Here is a 19,706-nt window from a genome sequence, read left to right as displayed (position 1 = left end):
AGATACAGGTGTGTGTCTTACAAGTTTTTTTTTATTAACTTCCAAATGTATCATTTTAAATAACCTGTATTTTTAAGGGCTGACTGTCAAAAAGCAGAAAGTGTATGTCTCCTGCCTCCACTGGTGGTCAGTAGGAATTGCAGGAGACACAGATGCTCTGCTCTATAAATATAGACAAAATGTAGATTGTCTGATTGAAAACATCATCTCTCAGAATGCAATGTAAGAGTTGATTTTGATTTATCTTCAACAATCCTTACAATGCTGCTTATTTTAACTGTGACTTCTTAGTAGTGATTTAAAGGCATAAAGGCTGCATTTTATACACATTTTAGTTGATTTTTTAATTTTATTTTTGTAATTAACATTACGTTCCAAAGCAGAGTTAATTGTTAAGAATAAAATAAATTAACAGTTTTGGTTATAGTTTATGTAAAAGTACCCCAGATAGTGTCAGTCTCATGGTTGGCTGAAGAAGAGTGAGGTGGTACCAGTCAAGTATTTGCTTTTAAGTCCACACTCAGGGACTATAAATCCATTTTTGTGAGTGTTTGGGGTCGTATATAAATATCTGTGGATCCATATTTCTTAACTTTACATTAAGCCACAATTTAGTCCATATATTCAATTAGGAAATAACTTAGGAAAAAACATATAAATTCAAGTTTTTGTTTTACATCATACAAGTCTGAACAGGTATCAGGTGTTTTCATGTGAGGTATTCATCACAAAATGTATTAATTCACCATCTGTGGAACAAAACAATGACGTCATATTATTGCATCTTTAAACTGCTCAAATTAAACTCTTTTTTCTTCTTTATGTGCAAGGTCGCCTCAGTTTGCACAAATCCTGATGGTTTGTCGCCACCAAGTGACATCTCCCTGCCATCATTGCAATAAATCCGACTGTCTGTGATGTCCGCATGCACGTGCGCGCGTCTGTAATTAAAAAAAGAAGAAGAAAAAAAGAAAGACCGTCTAGTGATTATGAATGTTACACATGTTTGAACCGAGGCCCATACGCTCCCATCTTCGGGCGTACCGAAATTTCGAGAATACCGAAAGATGGCGCGCCGTGCGTGCGTGGGGGCAACCCCGTCTCAGCCTCCATCTGATGGCAGCATCAGGCAGTCCCGTGAAACATTTGCGTGGGAGTTCCCTTCACCGCCATGTCGGGATAGTGCACATCTCTCCCTCCCTCTCTCTCTCTCCCTCTCTCTCCTCTCTCTCCGCGCATCCTCCCCCACATTAACAGCTTAGCACAGCAGCAGCAGCTCCTACAGCATCCAGCATCCATCCCTGCCTGGGGAGCAGCAGTCCTACCCGGCGCAGCACCGACGCACGGAGGGGGCGCATCATCTAAGTGATGCCACAGCATCAGTCGCATTTCGACAACAAATACTGAGAGTAGTACCCTAAAGGAGGGAGAGAAAACAGCTTCAGCCTCGAGGACAGCAACTGCACATGAAGATGTCTAACGCTGACATCGTCTTAAACGCCACCGATCGGGTGGTGAAATGTAAGTTAGCCTACATTATTTTTTCCCGTTTGGTTATGGCTGTAGATATTACATAACATCTCCAGTGTTTAGCTCCTCGTGGTTTGGCAGAATATGGCCTTTATGTTCATGTCGTGCATTAATGGTGTATATGCGGCCATCAAGTTGTGCTCACGGTGATGGTAGTGGGCTGCTGGAGCTTTGATGTTGATAAACAATCCGGTTTTCTTTGCTGCACAGCCCCCGCGAAGATCGGGCATAAAGCTTAGGAGCAGCAGCAGTGCAGCGGAAAATATGGTTTTTTTTTTATTGCACACATTTATTTATATTTTAATCTTTGCTGTCACGATGTGAATGTATCTGGGCTTTGGCTCGGATAGGCATGAGAGGAGAGGAGAGATGGGAAAAACAGCTGAATTGCCGAGCTTGTGGTAGAAGCTGGGGCAGTGATGCAGCAGGATTTCACAGGCTGTGACAGGGCCAGTGGAAGAGGAAGAGGGCATGAAATTGACATTTAATGGGGGTATATTTTACCGGGAGTGAGTCATGTTTTAATTTGATGAGAAAAGGTCTATAAGGAATCCCGAAAGCTGCATCAGTGGATGTGGGGAAGGCTCTGTGCTCTGTCAGAGAATTACCGAGGATACAACTCGGATCAATGGAGGATGATGAAGTGCACACACTTGTGTCATAACTCATTTAGCCCCTGCTCATTTTGACCATGGATCAGCTCGCAGTCAGCACTGTGCCTGAATATATTCACATTCAGTATATTATCGTAATGGCCGAGCAGCTCAGTCAGCATTAACAACTTTGTCCTTTAGGCTACAGAGTTGTGGAAACACGGAGTAATCTGCACTGTGAGATACACTTATGTGACAATGACTGCAGGCACAATGAATGTCCTGTATGTATAAGATGTTAGAAGTGAAAAAAGGTTTATTTAAGAATAACAAAAAAGGAACAATATAGTCCGAATATCAGCCAGGTTCTTCCCGAGGGACCCTTACAATCTTTTTTCTGACTCATTTATAGAACAAAAGGCACCATCACTTAATAGTTTGCAATCGGAAACTGATATTAAAGTGCAACAAATAACAAACTTTGCACCCTAAGATCTTGAAACATATCCATTTTATCATACTGCCAACATGTTTCATTATATTCACCTCGTAAATAGATGATGCAGCTCATTGTTTTACTACAAGAAGTTGGTCTAAAATGACATTGTTAGGTGTTGTTTTGAGATAAAACTACTGTGGTTATAACTTTGGCAAAGCTTTACGGACATTCAGGCATTCAAAAATATTTCAAACAAAAGGTTTATATTTGCAAACGCAGCGCAGCCAAGAATTCTGACTCAGACTTGTGCTTTTGTAACATGGTCATGTAACATTTAGGATTTTGTGTACAAGGTTTGGAACACTCAAAGCATTTTTGTTTTCTTAAAAAAATCATATGCATTTGTTTCAGTTTTGCTATTCACGTAGCCTCAGGCGATGTGATTTAAAAACCCTGCTCAATAACTTCAGCAGTGTTCAAATCCTCATTAATTTGCTGTTTTTGACCGTTGAAAATGGATCAGCACATCACCACATATGAATATTCCTTGTCACTTCTATCTGTTCTCCTGTTCGAAAAAGTAGTAACACCAGGTTTTTTTCTCCAATCCCCGAAAAACTTTATATGCAGGAAACTGAATCATGCATCCCGCAGATGATCAAAGGAAGCTACCAAGACAATGACAATTTTGATCTGTCAGGACTCTCATGTCTTACAGTTATTGTGTGTGGCGCACGTAGCACACGAGCTGATACTACAAGCTACTCCAAGTTATTTTTATCCCAGCATACATATCCCAAACTTACAACACAGCAAGTTTTCTCAGCTCCTCTCTTTTTTTCTAATACGTTTTAACCTGACAGAACATATCTAAAGAGATAAAATAACTGCTGGTCTGTGCAGTTTGTTTTCCACGGCACTGTCACCACCGTGCTGTGGGCATCAAGAGGCATATTCAGGTCAGTTATTTCAGGGATGAGGCCTGGTACACCTGTGAACTATCTTACTTTATTATAGCACATTAGAAAATAGTTTTCTTTAAATGTCACAGTTGCTGTGTTCCAATAGAAATGCATATTTGGGAATGTGTTTTCCATTGTTTAAAGCTACAAAAACTTTCTTTAAATAGATAATTACGCAACAATATGAGAAGCAGTGAGATAATATGTCAGCTTAAAACTAAACAGGCCTTGTGACAGGCTAAAATATTCACTCCAGCTTCCAGTAAAACTTATGTTGACATTAATAGTTTATAAATGGTTAAAATGGAACACTAGTTGGGTTTGGCAGAACACATCTGCTTTTATCTCCATGTTTATTGTCAGTCAGGAGGTACATAACCCTTCAATCATCACATAAAGTAGGTCTCTGTTGAAGCTGTAGGGTGTGGGTGAATAAAAGCAACCCGACATTATGCTAATGGCTTGACACTTGGGTCTGTATGCTGTATGTTAATTGGAGCTCTTATAAATGTACATTGTCTAGTCCAATCAGATGAAGCCATTCAGCGTTTCCTCACTGAACCCAGGGTTGCTCATTAGCAACACAATCCTATCATATGCTTTTTTTTTCTCAAGCTTGCAGGATGGAGAAACCATTCTACGGAAAATGTGTTCTGGCATAAAAATGTGTACGATACAGGCTCATACTCCTCAATATGATCGGAAAATTTGACATGTGTCTGCCGCATGAGCATTTCCAACAGCATCTATGTGAACCTCCAATGCAAATTGCAGTTTTCCGTGGCGGCACTGGCTGTACTCCAACAGTCAGCTGCTGCTGCTGCTGTTGCCCGGCAACATACCGTATTTCATAGTTCAACTCTGCTCTGGTGCTGAGCAGAAGTCAGCTTTTCATCTCATTTCATCTCCCCATACATCCATATCAGTGCACTTGTACATGTGCTTCTACATACATGTGTGTGTCATTTAAACTGTGCTGTTTGAAGATCATCTGATGAGTATCTGGGTTGCTTTTTAGTGGGCTTAATCCTTTGTTGCTCCATTCTGCCTAAAAAAAGCAAAGTGTTATGTCCTTGTCAAAGCATCCGCGTGTGGCTTTATTTCAGTTCTTGTTAATGTTAAAAAGGTGCCAGCAGTTTAAAAAATATGGAGTACTGTGTGTCAAAAAGTAAAATCACTTCAGGGCAACTTGAGTTTCAGCATTTTACATTTATGTATTGTCAATTACAGCACTTACACCAGTGTATTTTGGCAAAGGCCTACCAGTTAAGTCAGCATTGCTATAGCTCATTGGCTCATCCAAGTCCTCTCAGCTACCCCCAAAAATCGGTCTGTGAAGGTAATTCATCACTGCATTTAATATATACTTTACAAAATTGTATCATCATGCTGTCAGGCTGCCACATAATGACATTAACCTTACTAAAACTTGAGAAAACTTGAGTGGTGACTGTGCAGAGTTTGTACTAGCTGGGAAAGTGTCAAAGCACACATCGCTATCACAGATACACACTGCACACTGTGAATATTTTTTACTCCCATTAAATCCACTCGCCGGGGCCCGCCTCATTATCCCAGGAGCAGCGACTTTGAGATTTCTCTAGTCAAGCATTCATTATTAAAGAGCATGTTGATCATGTTCGGTTTAAGCCTGAGCTTTGAGACTCTTCCTTTGTCTTCTCTTCATTTGGCACTGCTGAGTAGCCCTGTTTGCTATGCACTGCACAAATCTGGCAAGCGTACCCTTACTCCTGAATATACTAGAGCTGATGGATTGTGTTATGTGTGCATATGTGCAGGGATGGACTGGAGTAAAGTACTAGAATATTTTACTCATGTAAGAGTAGGAATATTTGGGTAAAAATGCAATCAGATCAAAGTAAAATGCAGTGTTATCTGAGTAAATGCTGCGTTACATTTTAAAAGGGGAGGGTTGGTATACTGCATGATGATGAGAATGTTATTAGATAGAAATATTACCTTTAAAACCTCCTTTAGAGTACAAAATAAGGTGCATTAACATGTCAGAGTACACTGGTGAAACAACATCACGCAACCGAGCCCTTACGTCTAAACAGCAATAAATTCCTTTTCCACAGACAGACATTTGCAGCCTGTGCATACAACTGATTATCAGTTTCTAAACATACAGCCACCTTCCCCGGTGCAGCTTTACAAGAGCTATGGACATTGCGGTGAGTGCAACCAGCATTATTAGGCTGCATAAATCCAAAAACATGCCACTTCAGCAGTAGAATAACACATCACCAAGTCAGCCAACACAGAGATGTAAAGACAATTGAAACTCAAAAGCAGCTGCAGCGCACAAAAACACACATTAAAGCAATAAGAGAGCTGCACAGTTTTTACACACCGCATCATACAACACACACCACAGCATTTCAAGGCAACGCTTTGGTTGTGATGTCCTCCTCTGAAAGGAGAGTTACAATTTGTTGTTGTACCCACCTGTCTGAATGTCACTCTGCGACCCTTGTGCACCACAAAGTCTGCTTCAATTTGCTCTAGGTTAAACCTCTCTGCTCGTTCTTTCTTAGAGCATAACACAACCAGTTCACTCAGCTTCTCTAGTGCCACTGTGCTCCTCAGCTTGCAAAAGTTTTGAGCTGAAAGAGCAGTCTGCACTCACAGCTGTGACAAACAGCAAAAAGGCCTCACAAACTTCACTGAAGGTAAAAGTTCCTACACATAGGTAGAGGTCACTGCTAGATGAACCATCATGAACATTTTATCTCAGCATTTTAGGTAATCCCAGCATTCACCTGTTGTTCATGCAACATCATGGGTGTGTTTAAATTGAGCCACTAAGCTTGCTTGCTACAGTACAGGAGTAAAACATTAATTCAGGTACAGGCAACCTTTTTCAACAATGTTTAGATACAAAAATGCTGACTATATATCTCATTTACAGTCAACATGTATGTTTTGGAGAGTGTCTGCTGCTGATTTGGCACCTTTCTTCTGTTTCTTTCTCACACAGTTTATCATGACTGTGTGGTTGTCTCTCGCTATTATAATGAATTTTGCAACTGGACTTCATCTGACTTTTTTTTTTTCACATGAATTATTTACAGCTCAGACACTTAGAACAAGTTTTTCTGTGTTAAACCAGATGATCTGTAGATTAACATCAATAAATGGGCCTTGAAAGCTTGTAGTCACAGCACACGGGGATCAGCAGCAGATCTAATAAGTAACCTTTGCTTCCACTGAAGTAATGATCTCTGGTTGGATTTCACACGTTCACAGGCAGCCTGTTGGGTAGGTGACTGGTGCATTTTAATGGCCACGGGCTTTAGCAATCCAGGGAGAGTGCTGGATGAATAAAGTGCTTAGATGTTAGCTGAGTTTTATCCAGCACTCTAAAGCAAGTAACGACACATCTGTACTGGAATAACTGTTATTAACTTACAGTTTGCTGTGTGTCAGTCTATTCCAGTTAGTGATCTATGCTGTTTATATACAAATTAAACTTATATTTTAAGTCAGGCATTCAGTATGTTGTATTTAATGGTTTATTTTACAAATAGACAGAACTGACATACAATAATATGAGAATATGTAACACGAGTGATTTGCATCTCTGACCCACCATTTGGAAAAAAAAAAAAAAAAGATAAACATCTGTAAAGAGTAATCGTGTTTGACATATATTCCTGAATAATTTAAGGTATTACTGCTTAATTTAAATTTGCAAATGGCTTCTTGTACTTTATGCATGTTAAGCAAAGCCATTTCATGATAATGGTTTGCATGTGCATATACTGTAAGTCAACAAAGATGGATGCAGCACAACAATGCCCGGAGGCGAACATAGATGGAGTTTTCTCAAATAGCATTTCTGCATGAATTCCTTGATGATATGCTGTTCGTATCATTCCCGTGTGGTGTTTGTCATTATTCTCCCACAGGAGTACTAAAAAACAAGATTCAAGGTTTGTAGTCTTGATGGCATTAACAGTAGCTATAGTGACCGCAATGTCCGCTCTGTTTAAATGTCACCATGTGCCTGTGCTCTGTCCTCAGCTGTCCCCTTCCCCCTGAGCCACCGCCTTACAATGAAGGAAGTGTTTGACTGTGAAGGGAAACCTCGTGTCGATCTCCTGAAGGCCCACCTCACCAAGGAGGGCCGTGTAGAGGAGGCTGTGGCACTTAAAATCATCAGCGAGGGAGCAGCCATCCTGCGTCAGGAGAAAACTATACTGGACATCGAGGCACCAGTCACAGGTACTACACATTTTAGCAGTGGCGCCCTTAGAAATTTTTTAGGGCTGGTCAGATGGGGCTACCAGAACCAAAAGCCGTAACCGAGGTTCAGAAATGTGATGATTCTATTTAGCTAAAAATGTTGTCAATATGGAGAGGTAAGGAGTCACATACCAATATACTGAAGTTTTGTGAGACTAGACTAGATAGACTGATACCAGTACATTTAAGAATTTGAGATCCACAACAATCCTGTTTAAATGTGTTATGTATCTGTATGTGTTGGGCGATCATTGTTTTTCAGATAGGTTAGTTGTCTTTTTCCTTAAAGAAGACCAACATACAGTTTTGATTTGAGTACATTAATTGTAAAGAACAAAGTAGGACAGGTCAGACAGTAATGTCAGCCCTCACCCAGGGGGTGGCCTGTTAGAGATATATTTACCTGGCACTTGTCCTGCTGCGCTTATAGTTAGCTGCAGGACGTCACACCTAGAAATTACAATGACTCAGCATTCTAGTCAAATGTATCTCACCTTGTCAGGTATAATATGACATGTGGCTTGAGTAAGAGATGGTCAGTCTCTACACAGCTATCTTCTGCTTCTTATTGGCTTTACAAAATGTCACCAACTGTGACACATCTAAAGATGTCCCATATGCAGCCCTGTAATAAATCTTCTAAATCCAAAAGTTTATATTTCTTTGTTGAAGCTGTTTTGGACAGGTATTGATTCACATCACTGGTCATTTTTAAGACTTTGTGGTGCTGTTGAGCTGTATTGCAGAAAGGCGTTTCCGATATTTTTCGGCCCCATTTAAATCAATGACGATAGAGAGTCTCTGTCTCCATCTCTGACGTGTGATATTGTTTTGCTGCTTTTGTTTTCTTATTTTTGGCAGTTTTTAGTTGATAGTTGAGACAAGCAGGAAACAAGTGGAGGAAGAATAGTATGGAATGCAACAAAGGTCCCCAATCAGAATAGAGCCAAAGAGAGAGAGATGCTTAGCTTTCTTGGTGAAACAATATGGAGACTTGTTCTTTTGCTACAGTTGAAGTTACAACTGGAAGAGTAAGTATAACCACCTCATAACCCTGCATACTGTCAAGAAGAGCAAACTCCTTACAGGGGTGTAGCACCAAATAAATCTTTCTTTGTGTCAAACACGTTTTCTTTTGTCCGGTGGGACAACGGGACAATGGCTGCTACTAGCTATCTCGTCACACAACAGTGAGATCACAGCCCATTTGCCAGTCACTGTATTCTTCTTGTGTCTTTGTGGCCATTAGTCTCGAGCCTTACTTGCATGTTAACATTTTGTAATTAGCACCAAGTAAAGGTGAAGCTGATGTCATTAGTTTTGCAGATATTTGGTCATAAACTAATGTACCCCTTTGCACAACTTAAATTTTGATGCATTAGATGAAAAGTTAGAGGACATAAGGATAAAATACAGTGTATCCTGAGGGGGACGTGAAAGCCTGGACCAAATTTCTGCAGTTTTGTGATGATTTATGTTTTATGGCTATGGAGAGAGTCTAAAGGAGAGGATGACAGTGGGAAAAGATGCATGAGACCTAAGAGGTAGTGAGAGGATGTGGACTGACAAAGCTACTGTTTGAACAGTACAAAAATAAACAACGCACCTGACTGGAACACAAGCACAGATGAAATGTTGATAAAAAGGAATCCATATATATGTAAATTCTTAAAGCAGGACATGGTCATTTCCAGGTAGAATCATCACTATCTTGTCATATAAGAAAAAATATTTCAGAAACACTGTATTTCTTATTGTAAGTCTTGTTATCAAGGACTAATTACTGGCACCTTCAGGGTGAGGCTTTTTGAAAAGAGTGAACTACTGCAGCACATTGTTGGGTCTTTCTGTTTACGTTAACTAAATCAGCTGTTCAAAGAAATCATGCCCAACACATGTGTAACTTATAAAGGTAAAATCACCAACCTAAACAATAGTACCAGATGAATCAGGGTTTTAAAACTCAGGTTGTTAAGGTGCAAAACAAGTGTAATGTCTTTATTTTAGTAAACCAGCAACATTAACAACATAGATGGTAAATAATAAGAAAAATATGAACTGCTAAAAGTCCACAGCATCTGCAAATGTTAGCAATAACAGACCTAAAATGTGTCCTAGTTATATTGTAAAATCAAACTGTCATATCTTGTGTATTCAACCATCGTTTCCCCATCGAGAGTACTCGTTACTTTACAAAAGTAATTTAATTATTTCCTTTATTAACCCCTGCCAACAGTAATTCTTTACACTACTCGTTATATTACTTTTCCGCTACAAACCATAAAATTGGTAATTGCATATCTCGCCAAAATTCAGATGAGTGCTTCTGTGTGTGAATGTCAGGGTTAAGTGTAGCTAATGCTAGGTAGCGTCTACTTACTCGGTGTCTTCAGTTGCTTGTGACCAGTATTTTCCCGAGGCTCTGCCCGAACGATGGAGAGACGCTTATGGAGCAACTTTTCATCCAGCCACAAGCTTAATTTCTTCTTTGTAGCTGCAGCTATTCACTAGTAAAATCCAGTTTTGTTTGTTTAGCCAGTGTGGGGCTACAGCTGACCTCCGCAGCCGAGAAGGGCTCACCTTTGGTACAGTCTATTTCCTGGAGCGTCACGTTGTTGTGTTGTGCGTCGTAGTAACCGCGGTGTTTCAGACCAGAGGTTTGAAGACGTTTTTTTGCAGTGGAAAGAGTTTTAGTCTGACTACCTGCAGTAACCGTGATTGTCGTATTTCCTCCCGACAAAATCAAAGTAACGGAAATATTTCCAGGTTAAGCTAAGTGTTTCCAGCTAGCTTGCTGCTTTATGACGTGCGCGCGCAGCACAACGGTTACTAAAATGAGTCCGCCGATGTGATGTTGTATTTCATATCAGTAGTTTCGTGATAACAACAGTAACGTTATAACGAGTCGTTGGTTTTGGAGTAATTGTAATATTATTACTGAAATTTCATTACTAATTAGTTACACCACTAGTGGCCCAACACTGTCCAAGAGACATGCTATTGTCATAAGTACTTTCTTACATCTACAAACCTTAGCTGATAAATGTAGCCTAATAAATTTATGGATTTTAAAAAAATGGCTAGAGGTAGGTATTGATGTTAAATCTCAAGACTCTATATGTACAAAGTAAAATATTTATTTGAGTGTTGAAAACTGTCAAAGACCAAAAGCTGGCGTTAAATGCCTGGTTAGATTCCTAGTTGACTTAGATCAGTGGCTTATTGTGCCCAGGGCCAAAGGCAAGACTTGTAGCTCATCTATTTTCTTTCAGTGATAGGTCAATAATTGGTGGTCTCCTTTGGCCTCCTGGTTTCCTGTCTGTACTCTCATTATCAAAAATAAAGTATGGTAACATCAAAAGAAGCTGTTGAAAAAACTATTGTAGTTGTGGGTACCAAAACTTTGGTGGCATTAGTATCAAAATATTAAAATGGGGTGTCCCTGCAGGGATTGGAACGCATGTGTAGCCACCATCCATGGTTTGATTCCAGCCACAGGCCTTTATTAAATGCCAAACACCTCTCAATAACGTGCCACTATCCAATTAAGACACATCTGCTGAAAAATGAAATAAAATAAAATAAATAAGAAATTAAGATGGTACCCAATTCTAGGTGTTTGATGCCTTGGCATCCGTGCCCATCAAAAAAGAAGGCTTGAGCAGTAAGAATTTTGCTCAAATCAAAGTTACATTTTAGTATTCTTTTTAGAGCATGTGAGCAGAGATGAGCGTCTACGCTCGTCGCTAACAGAGCTGTTTGTCCCCTTTGCTCTGCCTCCCCGCTCACAGCCGCTTCAGGCCGCTATGCTTAATATCCTCTACGCTCAACTCAAATTTTACCTCGCTCAACTAAAATCGCTCACTGCTCGCCCAGTTTCCCTTTGAAAGTACTTTGTTAACTCCATTGTCGAGCCAATTTTTGACACAAAAAAAATTCTGCATGTGTGCTGTTTACCACAGCAAAATTCTTTTGGGATGGAGATAAGGTGACACTCCAACTTTCAAACAAAATCAGCTCCATCCAAAATTTCTGCTCTACTCACATGCTCTGACTCTTTCTGAAAATCCCCATAAATAATATGTACCTTTGACATCTGATTTTGGTGCATTATAAGATCACAGTCTTAGGCTATGAATCTTATGTTTATTTTTATAATGTAATCAGCTTGACTCAACACAGTGTGATATTAAATATACATGTAATTATAAGAATCCAATCAGATTAATTCTCACATTGCACAACAAACACCTCGAGAAAGATGCCAATATTACACTTTCAGTGTACCTATTAACTTACATTCTGGCTGTAGGTATGTTTTTGTCTGATGGGCGCCATGTTGTCAACTCTCTGACCAATCAGACAGAGCCTTGCAGTTAGGCATCGTCTGACTGGTCAGAATTGTTAGACTAGTGCGGCAGTACTTTTTTGCATGGTTGAAGGATGAAAGTCTCACAAGATGAGTGCAGACAAAGAGGAATACTGCCCAGAAAATAGCATTTCAGCCGTCTGCTTATATTTTAGATACAGGAGAGAGGATGTGGCACAAGCACAGGTACTGTGCAAGTCTAAGTCAAGAACTGAGTACACTTTAATATCTGTTAATTAATTACAAGCAATATCTTTACCGCGATATTCAACAATGCTATCGCATGTTGTGTAATTTCCTCATAGGCCTATCATGCAGCCCTCACTTGAAATTAAGTCCATCGTTAAGCCGAAACAAAGGTGACAAATGGATGAAATGCACATCGACTTGAAGCGAAGTCTCAGGCTCCTCATCTTGACTGGCGTCAGGGAAATGGAGGCTTTATGTATTAAGCATGAAATATGGATGATGAACTGAGTATTGTGTACGGGCATTTGTGAGTGTGGAGGCCTGTTTTATGTCTTTGTGAGCTTGAGTTGTGTTTGAATGTCTCTGCAGCTGTGTGTGTGTGTGTGTGTGTGTGTGTGTGTGTGTGTGTGCAGTCATATATTATGAGGCATTTATGCACTTGTGAATCTTTACTTGCACGGATGTGTTCCACGGGTGTTTGCGTGCGTGAGTGTACGTACTGTATGTGCGCATGTGTGTGTTTGATTGCTTTAGTCACACAAGCAGTCTCCCACTCACATTGCTCTAAGCTTTGAGTGGGCGAAGGCCACTGTGGAGCTGATAGGGGAGACTGAAAAGAGAGAGGAGATGGAGGATGAGTAGGAGAGAAGGAGACAGAGGAAGATGATAATGAAAAATTGAAGGCAGTGAGGAAATGAGATGTAGGTTTGCACTCCAGAGCCATAGTGTTCGCTGCGAGAGGGAAAAAAAAGTCTGCATCTCCCCTGAGGGCTTGAGCTTTTTCTACCTCTTTGAGGTGAGAGCTTCTCCTCTCTGAGCTGAGGACAGAGGCCTTTCAGCCAAAGACTGTGGAAATATCTCAATGCCATGATGACCTAAAGACAGGGGAGATTTATACCATTATATTCCTCTTTGGGTGTTTTTATACTGGTGGTATGGCTGTAATTGTAGAATAAATATATATTCCTGCTGCAGCACTATGCATAAATCTTCTTTCCTTAGCCGCTGCTCTGCTGCCTGTTAAAGGTGAAGCTCATCTTGTTTCTACTTGACACAACTGAGAGAAGCCAAAGACCCAGCAGTTAATAGAATAACAAACAATCCTTTATGGTGACAGTGTTAATATTTGACTACTCTTTGTTCTAGAGCTGCAATGATTTTCCGATCAGTTGTCAACTATTAAATTAATTGCCAACTAACTTGATAATTGATCTATCGGTATGAATAATTGTTGAGAAAAAAGTAAAAATTCTCTGCTTCCAGCCGCATAAATGTGAATGTATTCTGTTTTTTATTCCTCTATACGATACTAAACTGAATATATTTGGGTTGTGGACAAAACAAGACACTTGAGGACTTCATCTTCAGCATCTGATTGATATTTTTCACCATTTTCTGACTTGTAATAGAAAAAATAGCTAATCCATTAATCAAGAATCCTGTGAAACCTGTAAAAAGGTAGCATGTGTAACATCTTGGCCAAGGGATTACAGATGAAAAATAGCGATGAAAAATAACCTGTAGTTGCAGCCCTGTGTTCTCTATTGAAGCAGCTGTGATTAGCGTGTTGCTGCAGGGTTAGCCTGTTGCATACAATAATCCACGGAGAAATGTTGGCATGCAAATAGCTGTAACACATGTTTAAGGTAGCACACAATATGCTGTTTTTTCCTGTGTATAGCTATTGTTGTTCATGAAGGGTGTTATGGTTACATAACATCTATATTTCATTGTGCATTACCCTCATTGTCAAAGGCTCTAAGTTCATTGCTTTGATGTCTTAATAGTAGCAACAGCAATCTTTACGACATTCTCACTTCATCACCTTTATCAAACATGAATTATTGAGACTGTTTAGATGCAGATATCAACACAAACTGTAGCATCTCCCTGTACCGCTTGCCTGCCTGCCCGTCTATTTATAAAGCTAACCTGTGAGGAGAAAAAAGACCTCCGATAGAAAGTGCTGTACTCTGTGCTGCCATGAGATCCTGCCAGAATATTCTCTACCCTCTCTCTTGTTTTCTGTCTTCGAACCCTGTAACCAACAAATGCAGCTGTTGCACATCTCCAGAACATCCTTGATTTTTAGCTTCATGACAAACACATTTACAACCGTACCAATTATTTGTGAGTGTGTTTCAGAGGCAGGAGGTTTGAGAGTTGTATCAACCTCAGCAAACCTACTGTAGTTGTTTCACTGAATGAAAAACAACCAAATGATACAGACCTGTGCTTAACATGAGAAACATGGGGTTTTCTTGGTCCCTCACACACACAAGCAAAACACAAAGACGCAGACGAAGATATTCAATCGGACTCTTTGATTGTGTAACGTTTGCTGTCCTTTGTTATTTTCCAGTCTGTGGTGACATCCATGGGCAATTCTTTGATCTTATGAAGCTGTTTGAAGTGGGAGGATCACCAGCCACAACACGGTACCTGTTCCTTGGGGACTACGTGGACCGCGGCTACTTCAGTATTGAGGTAAAACCATCAGAAAATCATCAAGTACATCATGGCTTGGGGGAAACACACTGCTAAAAATGTCATCAGTTCACTATAACATACAGCTTTTCTTGTGTAGAATAACACTTTGTTTATGTATTTGTTTTCACAGTGTGTTTTATACCTCTGGTCGCTGAAAATCCTCTATCCAAAGACACTATTTTTACTTCGTGGAAATCATGAATGTAGACATTTGACAGAATATTTCACCTTCAAACAAGAATGTGAGTACCTCTCAGCATTTTTTTTTTTCTTTCTCTCTGTCTTGGTAATGTCATGTGTAGCCCGGAGCACTTTGGGTAGAGATTACAAGTAATGCACCTGTCTGCTGGGACTGTCAGGTTAATTCTGTATGACAGCACAACAAAGGAGGATGGAATTGTTTGTGAACAGTTGAAAATTTTGAGCTGATAGCAACACACATGGATGCACAACATGTGTACATATGTGTGTAATATTTCAGAATGTTTTTTGTTTTAATATTTGATTAACTTGAAACCTAATTTTAAATATATATGCATTTTATTGTGGTACATGCGCATACTGTGTCAAGATTCATCATCTATTTTCTACTTAAAAAATATCTCAATATACTACTTTTGTAATTTTGTGTTGTTCAGTATCAAAGGTGTCTCATAAGAACAAACCAAAAACATGCCATATTTGTTTTATGTGCAAATGTACTTGTCCAGTAAAACTGTTTCTTTCTAAGTAAATATCATGTTACATCTAAGCGCACTGATGCAGCTCATTGTATGTTTGTCTTCTGTCAGGTAAAATCAAGTACTCAGAGCAGGTGTACGACTCATGTATGGATGCATTTGATTGCCTCCCTCTGGCTGCACTCATGAACCAACAGTTTCTGTGTGTACACGGTGGGCTCTCACCTGAAATACACACCTTAGATGACATTAAAAAGGTAAGAACACACATCCTCAGCACTAGCAGGTCATGCTGTACATTGGTTGTTATTTAAAGAAAGGGTTTTTAAAAAAAAAAAAAAAAAAAAAAATCCAAAAACATGCACTTCTGCTTCTCTATGTTAAGTTGGATCGGTTCAAGGAGCCGCCAGCTTTTGGGCCCATGTGTGACCTGCTGTGGTCTGATCCTCTGGAGGATTTTGGCAACGAAAAAACCCAGGAATATTTCAGCCACAACACAGTGCGAGGCTGCTCCTACTTCTACAGGTGAGCTGTTTCTTCTTCCCTGCAGCAACTTATAACTTGAACACTTGTTGTCGATACTTAAGCCCCGTTTCCACCGAGCAGTACGGTACAGTTCAGTTCAGCACGCATTTTTTTCCGTTTCCACTGTGAAAAGTTGTGGATGGTACCAATGGAACCGTTCTGTACCATCCCCATTTTTGGTCCCCCCTCTGTTGGGGTACCTAGCACACAGATCTGGTACTAAAAGGTGGAGCTGTGAACACTGCAGTCTGTTGATTGGTCAGTAGCCGACGGTCACTCTGCTCAGGGCTGAGTTGTGGCTGGTTTTGAGGCTCATTTAACCACTGTTCATACCTGTAACATACACATACTGTAACTATAAAATGAAAGGATGTTTTGCTGCCTCTTGCAGCAGCTGGAGTCTGAGAAAAAATGACTTAATTCACTAGGCCGACTGCCGGCAACTTTTAAGGTGGAACGTTAACTTGTAATGTTACTCAATGCATGAGATGATGACGTGAATCCATCAACACACCTTAAATGTTACTGACAACTTTGACCATTACTTTCGTTTTAATAACACTTTTAGTAATGAGTGGATCTTCAAGCGTTTATATATATTAATTTCAACCGGTGAACGGCATATATTTCCATCCTCACTCGAAGAAAAAGAAAGCATTGTGGAGCGTTGTTTCTGTGGGCTCCGGCAACACTAAACCCCTGAGCTTGCCTGAGGACTAAATGCACAAACCCGCTATTTTTTAAATATCCCATGGAGAGAGACTCTCACTGCAGCCTGTTTTATTTTGTTTTGAAAATGTAGTGCAACGCCATTCTGTGGACAACAAATGAGGTGCAGACTTCCATCTGTGTCACCGATAATAAGGAAGTGAGTGCTGGACGGAGCAGTGAGTGACAACGACCCCGCCCACATTTGAGAGTACTGTTTGCAGTGGAAACGCTAGGTACCATGTCTGAAGGGTTACTTTTGGTTCCAAAGGCACCATACCGAAAGTGTTTGGTGGAAATGGGGCTATAGATACAGAGAAAATACCTGTGCGGCAACTCCAAATTAACTAAATGATACATTGCAGTGCTGCTTTTATGCATCCAATAGTCTAAAACTTTGTGTTCATGCCATCTTGCATTGCTAAAGAAATCTAGGCTTACATTGAGCACTTGTCATACACTGCACTAATCCCATTAGCATGACCCATGTGGCTCGTTGAAGGTCTCTAATTACACTTTAGTTTTAAAAGAATGAAAGGTTGCAACTTACTCTTTGGATCCTCCAACTATAAATCCTACCTGGGGAAGGTAAAAGAAAAGAAAATTATCCCCATGTTGGTTGATCATGAAGTACGTGGTTTCTTCTGCACATCCTTTCTGCTTCATTAGGCCGTGTATTTAAGAGAAAGAGGAAGGTGGGAGAAAGGGAGTGATGTGCATTAAAAGGTCAACACCCTGAATAATCGGTAAAGAGATCTAATTTAATCTTTCAAAAGAATTACTGGAGTTCAGGGATAAATTCAGCTGCTTTACCGGCGCCTTGCAACCAAAACTCTTAATATCAAAAATAGATGTTAAGATTATAAATTATTAATAGATATCAAACATTTATTGCTACCTGAGCAAAACAAAAAAGGAGAACACAAATAGTAGACACACACTTAACACCTCATAATGGGGATGACAAAGGAGACTTAATGTAAGGTAAACATATCCTTAAAGCCTATAGATAGTGCGTGTCTGTGAGTAAATGTGCTGTGTTGCCTTGTGGCTCTCAAACAACTGTCTCTGAGAGGAGGTTGACTTTTTCCACTTACAGAACAGATTGTTACAGACAAAGGATTAGCTGGGTGAACCTGGAGTCAAATAAAAATAGAGGCAGAGAGGAGAGAGGAGTAAAATATGAAACATAATAGCGAGGCAAATTTGGGAACGGGTTTGTTATGCAACTATTCAACCTCCAGTGACAGAGCATGTAAAAGAAGGGGGAGTGAGCACTGTCCTAATTGTGAGATGGAAGCAAAGCTATGGAAGTAGGTGGTGGTGAGGAGAAGAGGTGGCAGCGGTGGTGAGAGTTTTCTTAATGAACGTTCAGAACAGTACAGACCCCCTCCGCCCCTCATCCCCTCCTCCCCTCTGTGTGGGAGCCACAGCTCTGCTCAAATCATGAAAACTTAAGTCAGGGAGATTTATTCCTCTGCTGAAAATGAAGTGACAGTCTGGACATTGTATTCAGAATAACTGCAGTTCAGATTCACATTATAACCCATGTAAATCTCATTTTAGTGTCAAAGGTGACATTTGCTTCAAATCAGATGAAATAGTTCCACTGAAGTATTAAGTGTTTCTGTTTCACGACATATTCCCACACAGGCGAGATCTCCTCTTTGAGTTCACCAGCACAGTATCTGACACAGAAAACGAAGCAGGTGATGGGTCTTAACTTCCCCTTTCACCGCTGTTAACTGGTCACCGATAAGAAACCATCTATTCACAGGGAGAGCGCAGCTTAGTGAGGATTATTCTGTAGATGTGTGGAGGATGCTGCTATAATAGTCATCTATCTCCCCATGGCTTTGTTCTGCCTTCACTCTCAGACTTACCTCTCCATCATTATGACTCTTGCCAACTATACAGTATGTATGCAGCACAGAGAACCACGTTCTCCTCAGGGATTTTTGGGAAATGCAAGAAAATCTCCATCTGATGTAGAAGCATGTATAAGCAGGTTGAGGGGGGAAAGGGGGTACATTAAAATGCAATCAAATATAGTGCAGTTATTTGATTTTATACTACGTAGCGACAATGACTGATTGTTGCAATACGTGAATTGTAAGTGCAAACACACAGTGATGCATTGGGCGGTGTAATTTAACTCCCTGTACATGTGCTCCATAAAAACAATACTAAGTTTGCCCCTCAGAGCTGAGGAAAAGTTTTGAAATAGATCTAATTTACAGCAGAAAATCTAGTGCTTACCGAGTTTTGCAGAGTAAATGCCGTGTATGACTGCTCTTGGTTCTCCTATGATATTAAGTTATAGTTTTTTGGTAACAACGACCAAATGGATGCATTGTGGAAGACTCTTTCTGATAATGTCAGAAAGACAAATTTAAGGGGACCACTCTTTGGATAATAAATCCAGAGTGACAATACTTGTGTCATATGAAACTAGAAGACCTAAGGAATCCATTGGTACGATGTCATGCTAGCTTGTCCAGAAGAGGGTTAAATAACGCTCAAAAAGGAGGGAAAAACAGGCATGGCCATTATCACAGGGGTCCCTTGACCTCTAAACTCAGGATATCTACATGAAAATTGGTTCAATGGGTACCCACGAGTCTCTTCGTTACAGACATGCTCAATTTATGCTCATCCCATGCAGCTTTGGGCAAAAACAAACAGGGTGTTTCTCAAAGTCAAGGAAGGATCCTTAAATTTTCACCTATTTTATTTGAATATTTTGTGCATACTCGGATATCTTAACAGTCTTGGAATTGCATAAATTAAGTATGACAGGAAAGCTGAGCCTTTTGTTGATTCAATGAGCCCAACCGTATTCATGTGTGATAATATTAGTTGCCATATTTGCAGTTTTTACTGTAGTGAAATCATTTTTTTTAACCTTGACCTCACTGTATAAAATGACCTATTGTGACATTTTTTAGGAGT

The 19,706-nt window shown here is 40.0% G+C and overlaps 2 protein-coding genes across 5 annotated transcripts in view; one reads left to right on the top strand and one right to left on the bottom strand.

Moving 5' to 3' along the window:
• cxxc5a (CXXC finger protein 5a) overlaps positions 1-10,601 on the bottom strand; it is a 49,006-nt gene extending 38,405 nt beyond the window's left edge. For 2 of the 3 annotated variants that reach the window (XM_049591959.1, XM_049591960.1), the window contains exon 1: positions 10,174-10,601. The gene's annotated coding sequence lies outside the window, so the exon portion shown is untranslated. The remainder of the gene's footprint in view (positions 1-10,173) is intronic. The other variant, XM_049591961.1, reaches the window with a different exon arrangement.
• The window catches only part of ppp3ca (protein phosphatase 3, catalytic subunit, alpha isozyme), a 37,882-nt gene continuing 19,252 nt past the window's right edge, over positions 1,077-19,706 (top strand). Inside the window, exons 1-6 of one of the 2 annotated variants that reach the window (XM_049591958.1) lie at positions 1,077-1,521; positions 7,572-7,772; positions 14,714-14,838; positions 14,972-15,083; positions 15,633-15,778; positions 15,907-16,046. In XM_049591958.1, coding sequence (XP_049447915.1) covers positions 1,467-1,521; positions 7,572-7,772; positions 14,714-14,838; positions 14,972-15,083; positions 15,633-15,778; positions 15,907-16,046 — 779 coding nt within the window. In that variant the 5' untranslated portion in view covers positions 1,077-1,466. The remainder of the gene's footprint in view (positions 1,522-7,571; positions 7,773-14,713; positions 14,839-14,971; positions 15,084-15,632; positions 15,779-15,906; positions 16,047-19,706) is intronic. The other variant, XM_049591957.1, reaches the window with a different exon arrangement.

This window comes from Epinephelus fuscoguttatus, linkage group LG12 (genome assembly GCF_011397635.1).
Source record: "Epinephelus fuscoguttatus linkage group LG12, E.fuscoguttatus.final_Chr_v1".
NCBI lineage: Eukaryota > Metazoa > Chordata > Actinopteri > Perciformes > Serranidae > Epinephelus > Epinephelus fuscoguttatus.
The sequence above is the reverse complement of the archived record's forward strand: the minus strand, read 5'-3'. Positions and strand labels throughout refer to the sequence as shown.